This window comes from Sturnira hondurensis, unplaced genomic scaffold (genome assembly GCF_014824575.4).
Source record: "Sturnira hondurensis isolate 20B ecotype Veracruz unplaced genomic scaffold, ASM1482457v3 Scaffold0004257, whole genome shotgun sequence".
In the NCBI taxonomy this organism is placed as follows: domain Eukaryota; kingdom Metazoa; phylum Chordata; class Mammalia; order Chiroptera; family Phyllostomidae; genus Sturnira; species Sturnira hondurensis.
In genome coordinates, this window is record NW_028076888.1 from 4,250,277 (window position 1) to 4,266,762 (window position 16,486).

Consider the following 16,486-nt stretch of genomic DNA (forward strand, 5'->3'; position numbering starts at 1 on the left):
ATTCTCGGAGGCTGGGGGCTGGGGGCGACGCTGGTGTTCCCAGAGCTGGGCATGTGGTAGGTGCTCAGGAGTCACTGTTCCAAGCAGCAGGCTTCCTGACAATGGCATTTCCCGGAGTGGTCCCACCCTGCACCAGGACCCTGAAGCCCAAACATGGCAGCACCTGGCCCCGGAGTCCTTTGCCCACCCAGCCCAGGCCCAGACCCCAGGAAGTCAGGTCTGAACTTTGGGGATGGGAGAGACACAGGGGGCTGGCGAGGGAAGCAGAAACCGTTCTGCATGAGGCAGAGTTCAGAGAGATAACGTCCACGCCGTCTGGACTGTGCCCTCGAGTGCCCACGGCCGCAAACACACACACACGCACGCACGCACGCACTCCCTCCCGGTCCCCTCCCCTCCCCGTCTGGTCCTGGAGCTGCCAGGCACCTGAACGAAAGGGAAAGGACTTCCTCACAGCCGGGGGCGGGGCTCCCCACCAGTGTCCACAGCACCTGGGGGGCAGGGTACCTGTTACTGCCACCGACTCCCACCCAACAGACGGGGTGAAAGAAGCTCAAGGGTGGGCCCAGAAAGCTGCCTGTTAGAAAAGAGAAAGAAAACCTCCCTGGGTGATTCTGATGTGCCACAGCTGAACACGCCTGATTATCTGGCACCACCAGAGAGCAAGGGGACCCGGGGAAGGGGTGCATGGAGGGGACCCAGTGGTCAAAGGCAGGGCAGCCCCACGACCAGAGAAATCACACCTCTTCAGCTCCTGTCACAGGCACTGTCTGCCTGTTGAGGAGGGCTGTCCCCGAAAGGCCCCCAGAATGGGCCTTCCCTACAGGTGTCTGTGTGTGTGGCTTCCCCAAGGGCAGGGCTGTGCCTCGAAGTGTTGCTGCTTCCCCCTCAGAGAGCACGCTCAGGGCAACGAGGGGCCCTGCGGGGTGGTGACACAGATCTCAGGGAGCCTGCATCTGCAGCGCACCCCACAGTAACTAGGGGAGCCCCTCGTTCACGGGGTGGCTCCTGGCATGCGGCCCAGGGGGGGCCTGCCGGGCTAGAGGAGGATTTCCTGTCAGGCCCACAGGGCTTGATGGGAAAGGGCCCTGCCTGGGCCAAGGGGGGGTGGGGGGAGGGGAGAAGGGGGCTCTCTCTCTCCAGCCCCAGGCCCAGGGTTCCTGGCCAAAGGCATACAGCTGGACCCCTCCAGCCCCCAGACCTCTGCCCAGTGGCCTCTCCGCAGCCTCCCTTCAGGGTCTCTTCCTGTCTGAATCTTGCTCTGAAGGCTCTTCCCCACACTTCCTCCTCTGCTCGGTGTGATGGGGGTCAGCCCTCCCTTGAGCAATTTCTAGGCCTCTTTATCCTCTTGGACAGAAAAAGAAAAAAACAAAAATGCATCCCTGTCATGGCTAAAGAATGAGGAACAGAAAGCCCCTCACTGAGCAGGACAAAAGGTCACCCCCTCCACTTGCAGGGCTCCCCACAGCACAGGCAAACCGAAGCCTGGGGAGCTAAGCATCCAGTCACTGGACGGCCATACAGGCTGGGGGTCCCTGGACGTCCCTGGAACGTGGTGAGCAGCGTCTGGGAAATGTAGGGCTATGGAAGCTTCCAGTTCTGGGGCTGGCGCTGGGGAGGCTCAGATCGGGGCCCCACCCACCCTCAGGGGAGTGCTGACTGACATTTTAGAAAGAGGAACTAAATCGGTGAGTCACTGATTCGCTCAGCATGTTTAACAGACCCGAACTTTTCAAAATACTGAGTCCCAGGAGAAACTTGGAAATCACTGATGAGCGTTAACCACCCATGTAACTGGGCCATCTGTGACCCAGCAGGGTGGGAGACTGGAGAAGATAGATGATAGATGGATGATAGATGAAAGGAAGGAAGAAGGAAAAAGGAAGGGAGGGCCATCTAACATCTAATTTGTGAGGCAGGTCTGACTGAGCCCATTTCACAGATGAGGAAATGGAGGTAGAACGCAGCAAAGCCACCTCCTTGTCCCCCAAAGGCTCCGGGCCCCTGCAGCGGCGGTGGCAGGCTGCTGGAGGCTGGGGCGCCATGAGGCCATCAGGGCCCACCCTCACCACCCCAGGCCCCAGAGCTGCCTCACATCAGGGTTTGCCAGCCCCATCTCCTCCCCTCCACATGGGCCTTGTCCTCCTAGGAGGGGAGGTGTCTGCACAGAGTGATGGCCCTTCAGGGAGGGAGTAAAACACTGGGATATTCGTTAAGCACCAACTATGTGCCAGGCAAGGTTGCAGGCACTATACAGACTCCCACTTCTGCCCCCTTCCAAAAAAAGTAGGTGGGCATGTGCCCATTTCATAGCTCAGAGGGGTCTGATCACTAGTCTGAGTTCATCCAGGAAAGAGGGGGCGGAGCTGGGACATGACTCTCCAGCTGCTCCCACTGCGGGAAATCTCTGGTCCTCTCCTCAGGACGGCGGCGGCAGGGGTCAGCTTCCAGGATCCGCCCTCAGCCCCTGGTCCCTGAGTCACTGCAGCGCCGCCAGCCCCCACCATCTCCTTCTGCGCCAAGCAGGGGCTGGGGCTCTGGCTCACGTGGACACACATGCTCCTTCTCTCACCCACATTCACACCCACGCACACACACCCGACGCAGGGAACCCGCCTCAGTCTCAGGCCAAGAGCCTCTGACCTCAGCTCTCCCCCAGATTCCCAGGACAACACCCGGGCAGGCCCCTCTGAACAAGCAGGCACCTAAGACCCAGCTCTTCCCAGAACGGCCTGTGTCACTGGGCTCCTGCGAGGGCCCGTTCTCAGGCTGGCAGCTGCTTGGCAGGCAGGAGCCGGGCAGCCCCGGCTCAAAGGTCTGTGAGCGGGGACGGCTGGCCCAGCAGCTGGGAGGCAGGATTGACCACAGCCGCTCGGGCTGGCAGGAATCTGAGACGTCTCAGAAAACGTCAGGGGCCAAGGTGGAAACGTCCATTCACTCATCCACCAAACACAGGGCCCCTGCTGTTCCAGGATTTGGGCAGACTGCACCAAACACACGCACACCCCTGCCCGGAGAAGCCAAGCCCTAGTCGGGGAGCCTCAGACACATGGGGCAGAAAAACGCAATGCGGCGGCGGCAGCCGCCCAGGAGAAAGGAGAAGCAAGGCGGGGCCAGGAGCCAGGGGCAAAGGTGCTGGGGGCGGGGGGCTCCAGCACAGCCAGGAGGCCAGGGCAGCTGGGCCAGGGTAGGCGAGGGCGAGGACTAGGACGAGGGCACTAGGAGACAAGGGGCAGCAGCGCCTTCTCCTGGAAGCTGGCTCCGAGCCAGGTACCACGCACCTCACTGTCTCTGAGTCCTCGTCCCAGCACTGGAACACCGGTGCTATTGTTATCCCCAAGTCACAGATGAGAACACTGAGCCTCAAAAAGGCCTCTTCACCTCCGGCCCAGTTTCCTCCCTAGCATGGAGCTGACAGCTGTGTCTCCCCCACCCCAGGAGGCTGGGTTTGAACCCCCAGGCCCACCCCAAAGGTCCTCTCTCCCCTCCTCCGGCACTCCCTCTACTATGGGCAGTACCCAGATTCTCTGTGCCTCAGTTTCCTTATCTGCAAAATGGCAGCAGGGACCTGGTTGGTGCTCAAAGCCCTTTCCAACTGTGGCTTCTTAAAGATGGGTATTGAAAACCTCCCAAGACCACAGAAGTGCTGGGTGGGAGGCCGGCCCACCCACGTGAGAGGCGGAAAAACTGAATGAGCTGGTAGGAGGGGCTGGGGCAGGAGGCAAGGCTGAAGGCGGGTGCAGGGTGTGCCTTCCGTGCCCCAGCCTTTGCCCCTCATCCCCTCGCCCAGGGTGAGGGCCGCCGGAGCAGGTGGCCTCTGGGAGGCAAGGGGCTCCCAGGCTCATGAACACCTGGCACCCCCGGAGCAGCATGGACTTTGGCGAGAGGGTCCGGTACCTGTGCTGGTTCTGGGGGCCGTGGGAGCGTCACTCTCTGAGCCTCAACACAGTTGTCTGTCAAATGGTGACATAATGCCCTGCCCTATCTCCTGCTGGAGTTGGGACAACAGCAAAGGCAGGGGATCATAGCTTGGGTCCCTCCTCTTCTCCCAGACTCCCAGGGACCCACACAGGAGAGCATGTGCAAAGGCCCGGGGCTGCACACTTGTGTCAAATAGAACATCAGAACTGGGCTACATCTGCCCCCGTGTTAGCTGAGGACAGGCTGGGCAAGGACAAGGCCCTGAGCAAGTGGCCCAGGTCTAGTGAGGTGCTAGATGGCTTGTGTGGCCTGAGAAAAGGGACAAGTGTAGGGGAGCTGACCTGTGACCCTTACAGCGGCCACAGGCAACTCTTCCAGAAGTCTGAAGTCAGGAGACCATGACAGGCCAGCTGCCATGACAGTGGGGTGGAGACCTCACTGGGACAGAGGGAAGGGGACATTCCCGCAGCCCAGATGTGGGCTTTCTAGGGTACTGGCCTCAGGTTGCCTCAAAGGGACTTTACTCGAGAGGAACACCCGGAGGAGTATTAGGACCCCAAAATAAAGAGTCAGGATGAGTAGCCAAAATCCAGGGGTCAGGGGTCCATGAAGTGGCCAAAGGACACAGTGTCCAGGATAAGGGAGAGCAATGTGGCTGAGTCCCTGAAAGAAAATGAGCCACAGCAGCGGACTTACGGCCCAACAAAACCGACCTGGTGAGCCTGCAAGACTTTGCCTGCCAGCTGCTTGCTACCTGCCTTTCCCACCTCCCCGTACTCTCACCCTGGAGGACTGGCAACCCCAGCCAGCAGCTGGGGCTGGGGGAGAAGACTGCTGGTTCCGGGTGGGCACTTTAGGGGGGCCCTTAGCCAGTGAGGGGCAGGGCGGGGCGGCCCTGCAGGTCCCTGACCCCAGAGTCCGCATCAGCTCTCTTTGGGCCATTGGGCAACCCAGTGCCAGCCAGCTGACTTCCTCAGCTCAGACCAAACCCTGCATGCACACCAAGGTGGGGGCCCTCAGTCCCTTCCCCTATTTATAAATAGACAGTGGGAGAGAGGAAGACAAAGAAGGACAGGCGTGGGGAAGGAAGAAGTGGCTGCCACTTCTGTCATCCAGAAGCACTCAAAAACCTATGGCATCCTCTGCCTGTCCTGCCCCCATGAATGAAGCATCTCTGGGGCCTTCAAGGCTCTTTGATTTTCTGGAGCTTCCCCTTCAACGTCTGTGGCCTTGGGAAGAAGGCACCGCACTCCGGGCCTCCCGGGAGCACCGGGGCAGGGATTCTGCTGACTGCCAGCTAAGAGCAGGAGGGGGACTAGGTGGGAAGGAGGACCCGGGGCGAAGCTTTTGGCTCCAGGCGTCTCTCAAACTTAGCCTTTTGACAGAGCCAGAAAGACTAATGGAAACTGTTCAGACTGCTGAGAAGCACCTACTGTGTGCAGACACAGCGCCGGGCACACTCACATGCATGCTCTCCTTTTATTCCTACACCCACTCAGTGAGCTCAGGATTAGCCCATTCTAGAGATGCAGAAAGGGTTCCAGAGATTCGGCAATGAACCCAGGTCAGAGGCCACGTGGCCAGCAAGAGGCCGGCAGGAGCCACACCTGCCTCTGCATCCTTGGACAATTTTATACCCTCTGATCGTTTCACAGATGAGAGGCCCAGAGGTGGAAAGGGAGTCCCCAAGGACACACAGTGAGAGCTCGGTTCAGTGACTCTCCCAGGCTAACAGGTCTCCAGGGTCCCAGGCGCAGACACCAAGGCTGTGGGAAGGGCAGAGGCATCTGCGCAGGGGCCCAGGGACCCAGGGACCCCTGCAAACTGGAAACTGCCTTCGAGCAATATAGAAACCGCTTCGTTTGCATGGCAGCCCCCTGGGGCCCTTACGTGCAGTGAGAAGCAGCGGCGCCAGTTGGGCCTCCATGTCAGGGGGTTTGCGGGAGCCCCGTGGGCTGTGGGGCACAGCCACCTCAGGCCAGGCCAACACAGCCACCACGCCAGGGCCAGGCTGCAGAGGCTCGTCTTCCGTCACGGAGAAGAACAACATCTGCGTCAGGAAGGACCGACCACATCACAGGGGGTGGCTCAGGGGTGACACATCCATGCAGCCTATGATGTCCCTTTAGAACTGTGAGCCGGGGGGCAGACAGGAAGCCCGGGCTGGGATCCGGTTCTCGGGGCCAGGCCTTGTGCTGAGCCGGGGAACACGAGATGCCAGGACACGGTGCCTGCCCCCGAGGAGCTCTCAGTCTCACTGCAGAGAGCACCCCACCTCTTCCCACCGCCCCCAGCCAGGCCTGTCAGCAGCCCCTCCTCGATCTCCCCACCGCAACCCCTCCACCCTAGGCTTCTCAAGCCAGCCCAGCCTCCTCTCTTGGTCCCCAGCCTTTGCAGATGGACCTGAAGCCAGCTTCCCACATCCAGGTCTGGCCCTGATTAAAAGCTTCCCGTGGCCCCACTGCCCTCAGGGCCAAGGTCACAGTCCTTGACACCCAGCCCTGCCAGCATCTCCCTCTGCCTCTCATCCAGAGCGGCGTCTGGCTCCCTCACGCCCCCCATGCTGCCACCTCTGCCCCTCCCTCTGCCCCAACCCCTTGCAGAGCTGACTCTTGGGCTTCTTTCAAAAATCCTCTTCACCATCGCCTCCAGGAAACCCTCTCCGAGCCCCCAGATGGGCTCAGAGATCCCTCCCGGGGGCTCCAGCACCAACCTGGGTTTCTCTCTACCCAGCCCAGACTGGTTTTTGGTTAATTACTTCTCTGTGTCCCCACCTTCGGGCAAGGACTCCCCCTGCATGCACCAGTGTGAACTCTCAGCCAGACACCCCGGTTTGAGTCCCTGCTCTGTCATTCACCAGCCTGCATTCTGTCATCTATAAAATAAGGACAAAAACAGTGCCCACCACACGGGGCCATTATGATTCACTGAGTCAACTCGGGTAAAGTGCTCATGGCCATGCGGGCTGGCAGTCGGAGCTGAGCGTTAAGCACAGGGTTTTTATTACTCATTCCTCTACGCCTAGCCCAGCACGCACGCAGCCCAGGGAAGGTGCCTAATAGATGTGAAATTGTTGAACAGAAGCAAAAGTTTTCATTTCATTAGGTGAAATGCGCTGGGGCTCGCCTAAGGACTGGGGGTGGGGGGGGGGATGGGCTAATCAAGAGAGGGGGCGGTGTCCCAGTTGGGGGGGACTGAGATCGCCACAGTGACCACCACTATGTGTGAGTGGTGGCTTAAACACAGAGCCCGGGCCCTGGCCGGTGTGGCTCAGTGGACTGAGCGCGGGCCGGTGCAATTCCCTGTCATCACGCACGCCTGGGTGGCAGGACAAGTCCTCATTTGGGGGCAAACAAGAGGCAATCGATCAATGTTTCTCTCGCACATTGATGTTTCTCTCTTTCTCCCTCCCTTCTCCTCTCTCTGAAAATGAGTAAATAAAATCTGAAAAAGAGAAAAAGAACCGAGCTCAGGAGCCCAACCACCTTGGGCAGCGTCTGCCGCTGGTGTGCTGGGAGTCTGAGTTAACGGCTTCACCTCTGTGCCTCAGCTGGCTCTCCCATAAAATGGGGACAGTGAGGGCGCCCCACCCTGGTGGCTGTGAGGATGAAAGGCACCGGGTGCACACAATGCACTAGCCCCTTGCCCGGCACCCACGAAGCACCCCCCACCCGGATGTCATCAGATCTAACCCTCAGTTCCCTGCATTCTCCCAGTGTCTCCCAGCCCCAGTGGGCAGTGACCGAGAGGGACGCTTCTGTCCCCACCTTACCAATGAGGAAAACCAAAGCTCAAACAGCAGTTCAGACACTCCCAGGTGCTCTGTCGGCAGAGTCAGACAGGTCACCAGGGACCCCTCTCCTCTGCCAGGGCAGGCACATCACCCCTCACACCAGAGGCGACCAGGCTGGCCCCGTCTAGTCTCACGCCCACCCAGCAGGGGCCAGAGTGACCAAGGCCAAGGTCACCCGATGGCTGACCACAGAGCTCCAGGAACACGCACCCCAGGCTGAACAGGTCAGAATCAGGTCCCTTGGCGCAGGCTGGGGCGTGGGGGGAAGGATGCCAGAGGGGCCTGGATGCAGGGTGGGGTAGAGAGGGCCACTTCCTCTGCCCCCTGAGGGCCTCTGTCCCCACCCTAGGTCTTCCATCCAGTCCAAAGTCCTCCCCCCCACTGAAGCCTTGACCTTCCTTCCTGTTCTGCAGCTACTCCCTCAGTCCGCAGCTCTTGCCTAAACTATTGCAATGGTCTGCCTGTGCCACTGAGGCCAGCGTGAAGTTCCGAGTACACTCTGTTTCGGTCACTCCCTTGCTCCCAAACACTATCAGTGCTTCCCCTTTGCCTCCACTCCTGAGAGGAGCTGAAGCATGGACCCCGGGGGGGAAAATGCTTGGCTTCGAATCCAGAAGCCCCCTCACTGGCAGGCAGCATCAGATGAGGTGGTTTTTTGTTGTTGTGTTTTGGGGGGGGTTAAATAAATGAGGTTAATAAACCTCTGCCTTTTCTTCTGTAGAATGGAAGTGATAACAGTCCATACCTCTTGGGGCTGTTACGAGGATTCACGGGGTAACACAGGTACCGTGTTTACTTATGCACTCAAAAAATTCTTTTAAATGTAACTGATATCACGGCTTCCATAAACTGGCCCCCAACCGCTTACAGCCTCACGTGCCATCGCGGCCCCAACAAGCCTTTCGCTCCAGCTAGGACGGTGCAGCCGTGGTCCCCCACTATCCTGCCGCTGTGCCTTCTTCCTGGTGTCCACGAATCCCACCCTGCCCATCCACAGGGCTCAGCTTTGAACAGCACCCCTGTGGATTACTGTGGGAAGACGGCCAGAAGGAGGGCGGGTTTGGTGGCAGAGTCGGAAAGGAGACCAGGAAAGAGGAGGGCAGGGATCAAGGAGCCAGGCCAGGAAGAGAGCGGAACCATGGATACGAAGACGGGGAGGCTGGCAAGACGTGCGGGGTCGGGCCATGAGGTGGGGGAGGGGCTCAGTGTTGCTGGGAGAACACGGCAGCAAGGAGCAGGACTGGGGGCTTATAGCTTCAGAGAACCGGGAGACCAGAGCAGCAGGTGACAGGGTGACAAGGGACGAGTTGGACTGGAGCCTCAGTGAGTGGCAGATGGAAGCTGGGCTGTGGGTCAGCAGGAGGGAGGACCTAGGGGTGCCCAGGTGCTGGCAGGAGCCCCCCTAACTGAGGCGAAGTGCTGGGAGCCCTTCCCTGGAGACCCCTGCCAGGTCCAGACCTGGGCCCTCTGAGCAGGGGCCATGAAGAGGCCAGGGCTGCACTGCACCCTCTACCAAAGCCACCAACTCTCCTTACTGCCACCCCCTGTACAACATTCAGTCCCAGGGGCAATACAGTGAGGTGGACGAGGTCCTTGATGACCAATTTCCAGCTGGGGCAGCCGAGATCCAGAGAGAAGAAAAGTGGCCAAGCCCTCCTGTGCTACAGGCCAAGCCAAGGTGGGGCCTCTGACCCCCGACGCCCAGCCCTCCCAACCAGCATTCGAGAAGGCCTCCCACAGACAGGCAGGAAGACGCCGAGCCCGCCTGCCCCCAAAGCCCTTCCCGCTCGCCCTCACCCTCAGGCCCACTCAATTCCCTGAAGCCGCGGCCACATCAGCCGTACCCACGGCAGGCCGAGCTCAGACTGAAACAGACCACTGTCCGGATGGCAGAGCAAAACAAGTAAATCCCCCTGGGGATTTCTGCCCCGACCCCGGCCAGAGCGGTGGAGTCAACCCAGGTCCAGGCTGCGAAGCTGGGACAGGGCAGGGGGGTTGCTGGCCTCTGGAGGGCCCAGCACCCCTGGAAGGGACTCGCCCGTGGCCTTGCATATCACCCACACTGCCAGTCTTCCCACACATGCCCACTTGCGTCTGCTGTCAAAAGCCAGAGGGCGGCTGGCCTGCCTGGGGCCCGGGAAGCAGGCTCTGCATCCGGCCACCAGACACTAGATGCTGGGTGTGAGCAAGTGGCTAACGGGCCTTCTTGTTTTAGTGATGGCCCAGCGGTCCAGTGGCACACGCCTCCACAGATGACACCTGAGACGGAGCCCGCTCTACCGCCTTTTCCCCTGCTAAGACCACACGGAGGCTCAGAGAGGTAGGACCATGGGTGTCAGTGAACAAGAGAGCAGGGCAGAGACAAAACCAGAGCTGGACCCTGGGGCCCCCTGCACAGCAGCCCCCGCCCCCACTGACTGCCTCCCAGCATTCATTGCTCACACTCAGGGCAGAAGGAAAGCTTTCTTCCAGACCCCCGTCAGTAAACGGACACTTCCTCCTCCGGGCCGTGCACCCCAAACCACAGCGACGTCACTGGCACCTGTGACCTCACAGCGCGCCGCGGCGGAAAATGACTGTGGGCCCCGGACACGTGAGCCCTGAGCTTCAGAGTCCCAGCCCGGCAGTCAATAGCTTGGCAGACAGGGACAAATGCCCTGGGAAGACTTTCAGACCCCCTCGCCCCCACTGCAGTCCTCGGCCTTTCTCAAGCACATGAGAAACCACAGGCTGACAGCCCCCCAACATTCAAGGAAAGTGTTGGGATCAGGGCTGCTGGGATTGACAGATAGGGACACTTAAGGTCAGTGACTTAAGGGCAAGCCAGTGACAGCGCTCTGCTGGGAGCCCCGGTCTCCCGACTCCCTGCTGTCTTGGAGGTCACCTGGAGGCTGGGGAGTGGAGAGTACGTGGACCTCAGCATGCCTCCGCAGGGCTTCCCCTCCTCAGGGTTAGAAGAAATAGAACCTTCAGGAACAGAGAGGTTAGAGACGGAAGAGATTTCGGGGAGAGCCTGCGGTCGGTCAACTGCAGGCAGGAGACCCGAGGCCTCCTGCAGCCCCTTCCCACAAGACACCTCGCTCATCCTCAAACAGCAAGCAGTACCTGTCACTCACTGGAAGGAGCGGAGAAGGGCAAGGTGGAGATTTCCTGGCCCAGCAGCCTTTGCCACATGCCCAGGTCCTGAGTCTGGGCATGTGGGCAGGGGGCGTGAGAGGTCTGACCAGGGGGCATCTGGGCTGGAAGCGCAGCCAGGCAGCAGGGAAAACGTTCTCAGGGATGTTGGCCTGGAGCTCTGGGCAACTGGAGGCCTGCCACCCACCCCTTATGGCTGCCCTGTGGCTCAGACAGAGAATTGGGCTCCGCAGGGGTCCCTGCCTCGGCCTGGGCCACGCCTGGGACCCAGCGTCAGGCCAGGTTACAGAGCCACCAGTGGGCCGCACAGCCAACCAGTAAGGTGGGCGTCACTCCAACTAACGGACGGGAACGCGGGGGGGCCCCCAGATGTGGAAAGGCTTGCTCGGGTCACCCAGCCTGGGACAGCAAAGCAAGAGTCTGTGCTGAGCCCCGTCTGACCCTGAGGCCGGGGCCCTCTCCTGAGTCATCAACACCCGCCCTCGGCCGGCAGAGCATCCAGAACCGGAGGCCACAGCATCTCTGCTTTGCTCCCGTGTCCCCGGAAACGATCTCCCTCTCCTGAGCTCCAGCTTCTCTCCCTCTCGCCTGCTTCTGGGCAAGTCACATGCCCCCTGGGGCCGTCACATGCCCCCTGGGGCCGCGAGTCACTGCCAGTGGGTGGCCCCCATCACAAGCCTGGGAGGGGGTGTGAGGGGGCGAGCACTTTGGGGGGGGCACCCCTAACCCCTGCACACTCACTACAGCAGGGAGACAAGCCCAGAAAACCAGCCCAGAGAGAGGGAGCCCAGCCCTGTCACCGCCCACTGTTCACGCTCTTGGGTCTCACCTGGAAAACAAGGTCACTGTAAAGGTCAGATGAGTGTTTGGGGGCATTTATTCAATATCCTTTGCATACCTACCACACGCCAGGCACTGTTCTAGGCCAGCGCTTCTCAACCAGGAGCAATTTTCCACCAGAGGACATTTAGCAATGTCTGGACACATGTTCAATTGTCACAAGTGAAGGGGGCAGCACCCCTGGCCTCTACCCACTAGAGGGTAGACATCCTGTGACATGCAGGCCGGCCCCCCAACAACTACCCGGATGTCAAGAGTGCTAAGAATGAGAAACTACACTAGGCTACACTCTGTAGCAGTGGACAAGTTCCTGCCCTCACTGGGGGCGTATCCTGCGGGGAAGACACTATACACGTGAAAAAAAATACAGTGGGTCATGAGTGTTATTTAGGAAAACAAAGCAGGTCGGGGAGTGCGCGTACGTGGTGGGAGCTTTTATAGGCAGGGAGGTCAGAGAAGGCACCGAAGGAAGTGAGGGAATAAGACCAGGAGATGGCAGCAGGAGGAATGCTCGAGGCAGAGGGAAAAGCAGGTGCAAAGGCCCTGAGGCAGGCATGCAGAATAGAAAAGCAGCCAGCATGGCATTAAACAGAACTAAGTTGATGTGTGGAGTTCAATGTAACGCACACATGTGTGTATTCACACACATACACACACACACACACAACCCCCACAGTTGGCGTCAAACCCCTTCCCTCCCCTTCGCCCCCACAACTGTCCTGGCTGCTCATCCAGGAATCATTGGACGGTCAAGGCCATGAACTGCCCCCCAGCCCTGGGAGGGACAGCAGTCCAGGAGCCCCTGGGCCAGGCCCCAGGACGACAGTGAAGGCCGCCCTCGGACAGCAGAATGCAGGCACCTAATCTGTTCCCGCACCTTTCACACCCACTTGGTCCTGCGAGGAAGACCAGGTGGGAAGCACTTCTCACGTCCACAGCTGGGAAAACAGAGGCTCAGTAACTTGGCCCAGGTGACAGGGCAGAGCCCAGGTCTGTGACCATTGACAGTGTGGCTCCTGGAAGGCTGGGGCCAGGTCATGGTCACTTCAGGGCCCCTAGCACCCAGCACTGGCCACCACCCTCTGAAGCGGTGCCTGACCACTGGTCCACCTCCTCATTAGCACACAGGCCCTCCTCAGGGCTGTCAGGGAGGGGACAGAGGGACATTGGGGACAGCAGCCACCCCGTGTCACCCCTCTCCACTCCAATGGCCAGCACGCCCAAGCCAGCCTGGGAGTCCCCACCCTCTCCCCTGAGCTGGGTATTGAGGAGGCAAGCAGCAGCCCCTCCATTCAAGACGTCCAGGGGTAGGTTCCTCAGACCTAGCAGGTGGAGATACCCCCAGCCCCTCCCAGCAACAACGAGAAGCCAGACAGCAGAGCCCTCTCCGTTCCCACCGCAGGGCACCCAGTGCTCACCCATCCCACCAGGTTTACGGCATACATCTGTCCAGTGAATACAGAACTAAATGAATGAGCAGTCCAGTCCACTGCAGCCAACAAATACAGCTTTTAAAGCAGGCCAAAGCCCTGACTACACAGAGTCTGCCATCTCTGCGGCCAGCTCAGGTCACCTTGGGCTCTTTCTGTAACTCGGTCTACTGACAGGCGAGATTACTCAGCACCCACTGGGTGCGAGGGACCTGGCTGAAGGCAGGAACTGGGATGCGGACACTGGGGGAGGGAGGGGGAAGGCTAGGGCTTTGGAATCACGCAGACCTGCATTCACATCCCACCCACCCTCTCACCCCCCAGCTCTGCAATCCTGGGAAATGTCATAACCTTTCTGGGCCTGTTCCTGCATCTCCAAACGGGAACAGCACCATCCGCCTTTCGGAAAATGCTGAAAGGAAGGTTCTGGCGAGAGTCTGTAGGAAATTCCTAGCACAGTGCCCGGCTCCTCCTGGATGTTGGAAACTCGGAAGCAGTTGCGTGGCAATAAAGAGGAGGAGGAGGACGGCACGGTCCCTGCCCTGAAGGAGCTTTCTATTGGGCTGGCTGAGACGCAGCCAGCCCCAAAAGCAGAATGGAGCCTGTCCTCCAGACAGGGGCAAGGGCTCTGAGGGTTCAAAGGGAAAATTATCAAATCCAACCCGGAGAATGGAGGAGGGCTTTCCTGCAGGGGGCGGCATTTGCAAAAGGCCGTGAAGGATGGGACATGGGATGCACCATGGAAAGGGGACAGCATGGGCTACCCATGTTTCCTGGGGCATAAGGTACAAATGCAGAGGTGACAGCAAGGATGTGGATCCCTCACTCTCTCTGGCCTGGGGCACCTGGGAGAGTTTCTGCCTCTGCCACTGAGAGCCGTAGGAGGCTTCTCAGGCAGGGAGGGAGATGCTCCAGCTTGAGGAGGGTCACCCCAGCGATGCTAGCAAGGAGGGTCAGTGGGAGAGGGCGCAGGGGCCAACAGATCAGCTAGGAGGCTGTGGAGGTGATCTGGCGGGGGGGGGGACCCTACATGACTTGGGAGATGGTCAAGAGGGCAGGGAAGTGAGAGGCGCAAGAGAAACCCCTCAAACGATTCCAGCACCTGGTGTCTCCCAGGCTACAGGGAAGACCTGTGCCTGCTTCTGCCCCCAGGGGTTCATACACCACAGGGAGCAGGATGACACCCCCCGAGACCCTGCGGTCATCAGGCCAGGGACTGTGGCCATCAGCATCCACACTCAGCTCTCAGAGCTGGGAGTGTCCTGGCTGGAAGCCGCTCAGGACCGCCGCTGTTTCCAGGACAACCTTGGGGGCAGGCCCCCAGCAGCCACCCTAGTGCCCACTGTGTGTGAGTCCACTCTGGTCCGAAAGCCTCCATCCTCTGCCCTCAAGAATTGAACTCTTTGAATCAATTTCACCCCAATAAATTCAATAAGTATATAAATAAACCAAACACACACACACACACACACACACACACACACACAAAAGAAATGGATTTCAAAGATGTCTTTAGCCTTAGCCAGTGAGTCACCAAACATCGGCACAGGAGCCAGTGCCACCACCCCCACCTTCCTTCCCAGACAGACATCCAGATGGTTCAGCACATACCACAGGCCATCAGGGAAGGATGGGGAGGAGGGATGAAGGCCCACCCCCTCCCCAGCCATGAAGGGGGGTGTGGCGGGGTTGAGGGGAGGAAGAGATGATCCTGGGGAGGAAGAGCACCCCCATGCCCTTCCATGAAATACAAAGAGGTCTCTGAGTTTGTTTCCTCTCTGTGTAAAATGGGCCCCCTCTACCTTACCAGACCACTTGGACAGAGCCATAAAGGGCCAAGGACACGCGATTCTTCCACCTCACTAGTGTGGCGGGTGCACAGTGCATAACGCTCCGGGGCTTCTGCCCTCTCCGTGTTCCCGGAGCGCCTCAGGCACCCTGTCTGCCTTGTTAACCACCCACCAGCCGTCCAGCGACTCCGCTGTTCCCAGAGCTCAGGTCAGCCCAAGAGAACCTGAGGACCCTTGTCTCCGCCCCATGACCCTGGAGGCCACAGAGGAGGCTCGGAAATGGCCGCTGGACACATCGGGTAGCTCCTAGGGAAGGGGTCTGGCCATGGGCGACGGCCAGCCCACACTCCAACTGTGCCCTTATTAGGCGTTTACTGTACACCTGGCAGCCCTGGTATTTCTAAGAAAGAGGAAAACCATAGCCCCGGGGTGGGGGGATGGGGGCAGTCATCAGGGGAGGGTGCCCAGCATCCGCAGTGGGGGCAGCACCCGTGCCCCCACAGGAAGGAAAGCTTGGCCTTGGCAGCCGCAGGGTCACGAAGTGGGTTCTCCAAACGCCCTGTCCTGCACTTTCGGAGGGATCCGGCTGCGCCCCTGGGCCTCCCGCCCCGGGCATACGTGCCAAACTGAGGTCCCCAGCGGGTCTCCGGCGGCGCGCAGACCGTGTCTGACCCAGTAAAATACGCAGCTCCTCGGTCACCCCGCGCCCCGCACCCCTGTCTCGATGCCCCGGAAGCGCGGCTAGGGGCTCCCCGAGGTGGGCGCCAGCCCGGGTGGGCATGAAGGGCGGGCGCTCCCCCCGTGGGCCGCGCGAAGCACCCACCTGGGCGGGCACGGCGTGGCCCGTGTCCCAGAGCTGCAGTCCGACGGCCAGCAGGACGCAAAGGGCGGCGGGAGCCATGAGGACCCTGCGGCGGCAGAGCGAAGGAGGGATCCGGCCGGCTCTGGCCCTCGCTCCCTTTCGCCTTCCCTCCGCTCCGCTGCGCTCCCGCGCCTCCAACTGAAAGCGAAAGACTACGCGGCTGGGCAGAAGAAAAGCAGGGGGCGGGGCGGGGCGGGGCTAGACGGCCCTCCTCCTCCCCTCCCACACGCCGGGTCCCCACCGACCGCTGCCCAGCAGGATCCTGGCCCCAGACTCACCCCGCGCGGGGCCCAGCCTGGCCCCCCTCTGCCAACCCGGAGCTCCATCGCTACCTCCAGGGTCAGCCACTCCCAGCCCTCGGTGACCCTTCAACCTCCCTCTAATGCCCTCTCTCCGAACGTCCCCCTCCTAGGGCCGGGGCCGTAGACCCTCATTGGGGACAGACCCCCACCAGGTTCGTGGCTGCCCCGAGGCTGTGCCTCTCGACCTGCCCTCAGACCACTTACGCCTCCATCCACCGCAGGCTCCCCACGCGTGGGGTGGAGGAGGGGGCGTTGTGCTAATTTGGAAAAACATCCCACCCAGGTGACACTAGCTTTAGGGGGACCACAGCGGCTCTGCATCATTCACTCATTTGGACTCTAGAGACAGACCGCCTGGGTGGTCTTCGTAGCGTTATTGTGAAGATTAAAAGGTACACATGACATAGCATACC

The 16,486-nt window shown here is 60.2% G+C and overlaps 1 protein-coding gene across 1 annotated transcript in view; it reads right to left on the reverse strand.

The window, feature by feature from the left end:
- The window catches only part of TNFRSF1B (TNF receptor superfamily member 1B), a 33,881-nt gene extending 17,962 nt beyond the window's left edge, over nt 1-15,919 (reverse strand). Inside the window, exon 1 of the mRNA XM_037045202.1 lies at nt 15,733-15,919. Coding sequence (XP_036901097.1) covers nt 15,733-15,810 — 78 coding nt within the window. The 5' untranslated portion in view covers nt 15,811-15,919. The remainder of the gene's footprint in view (nt 1-15,732) is intronic.
- Nucleotides 15,920-16,486: the final 567 nt, after the last annotated feature.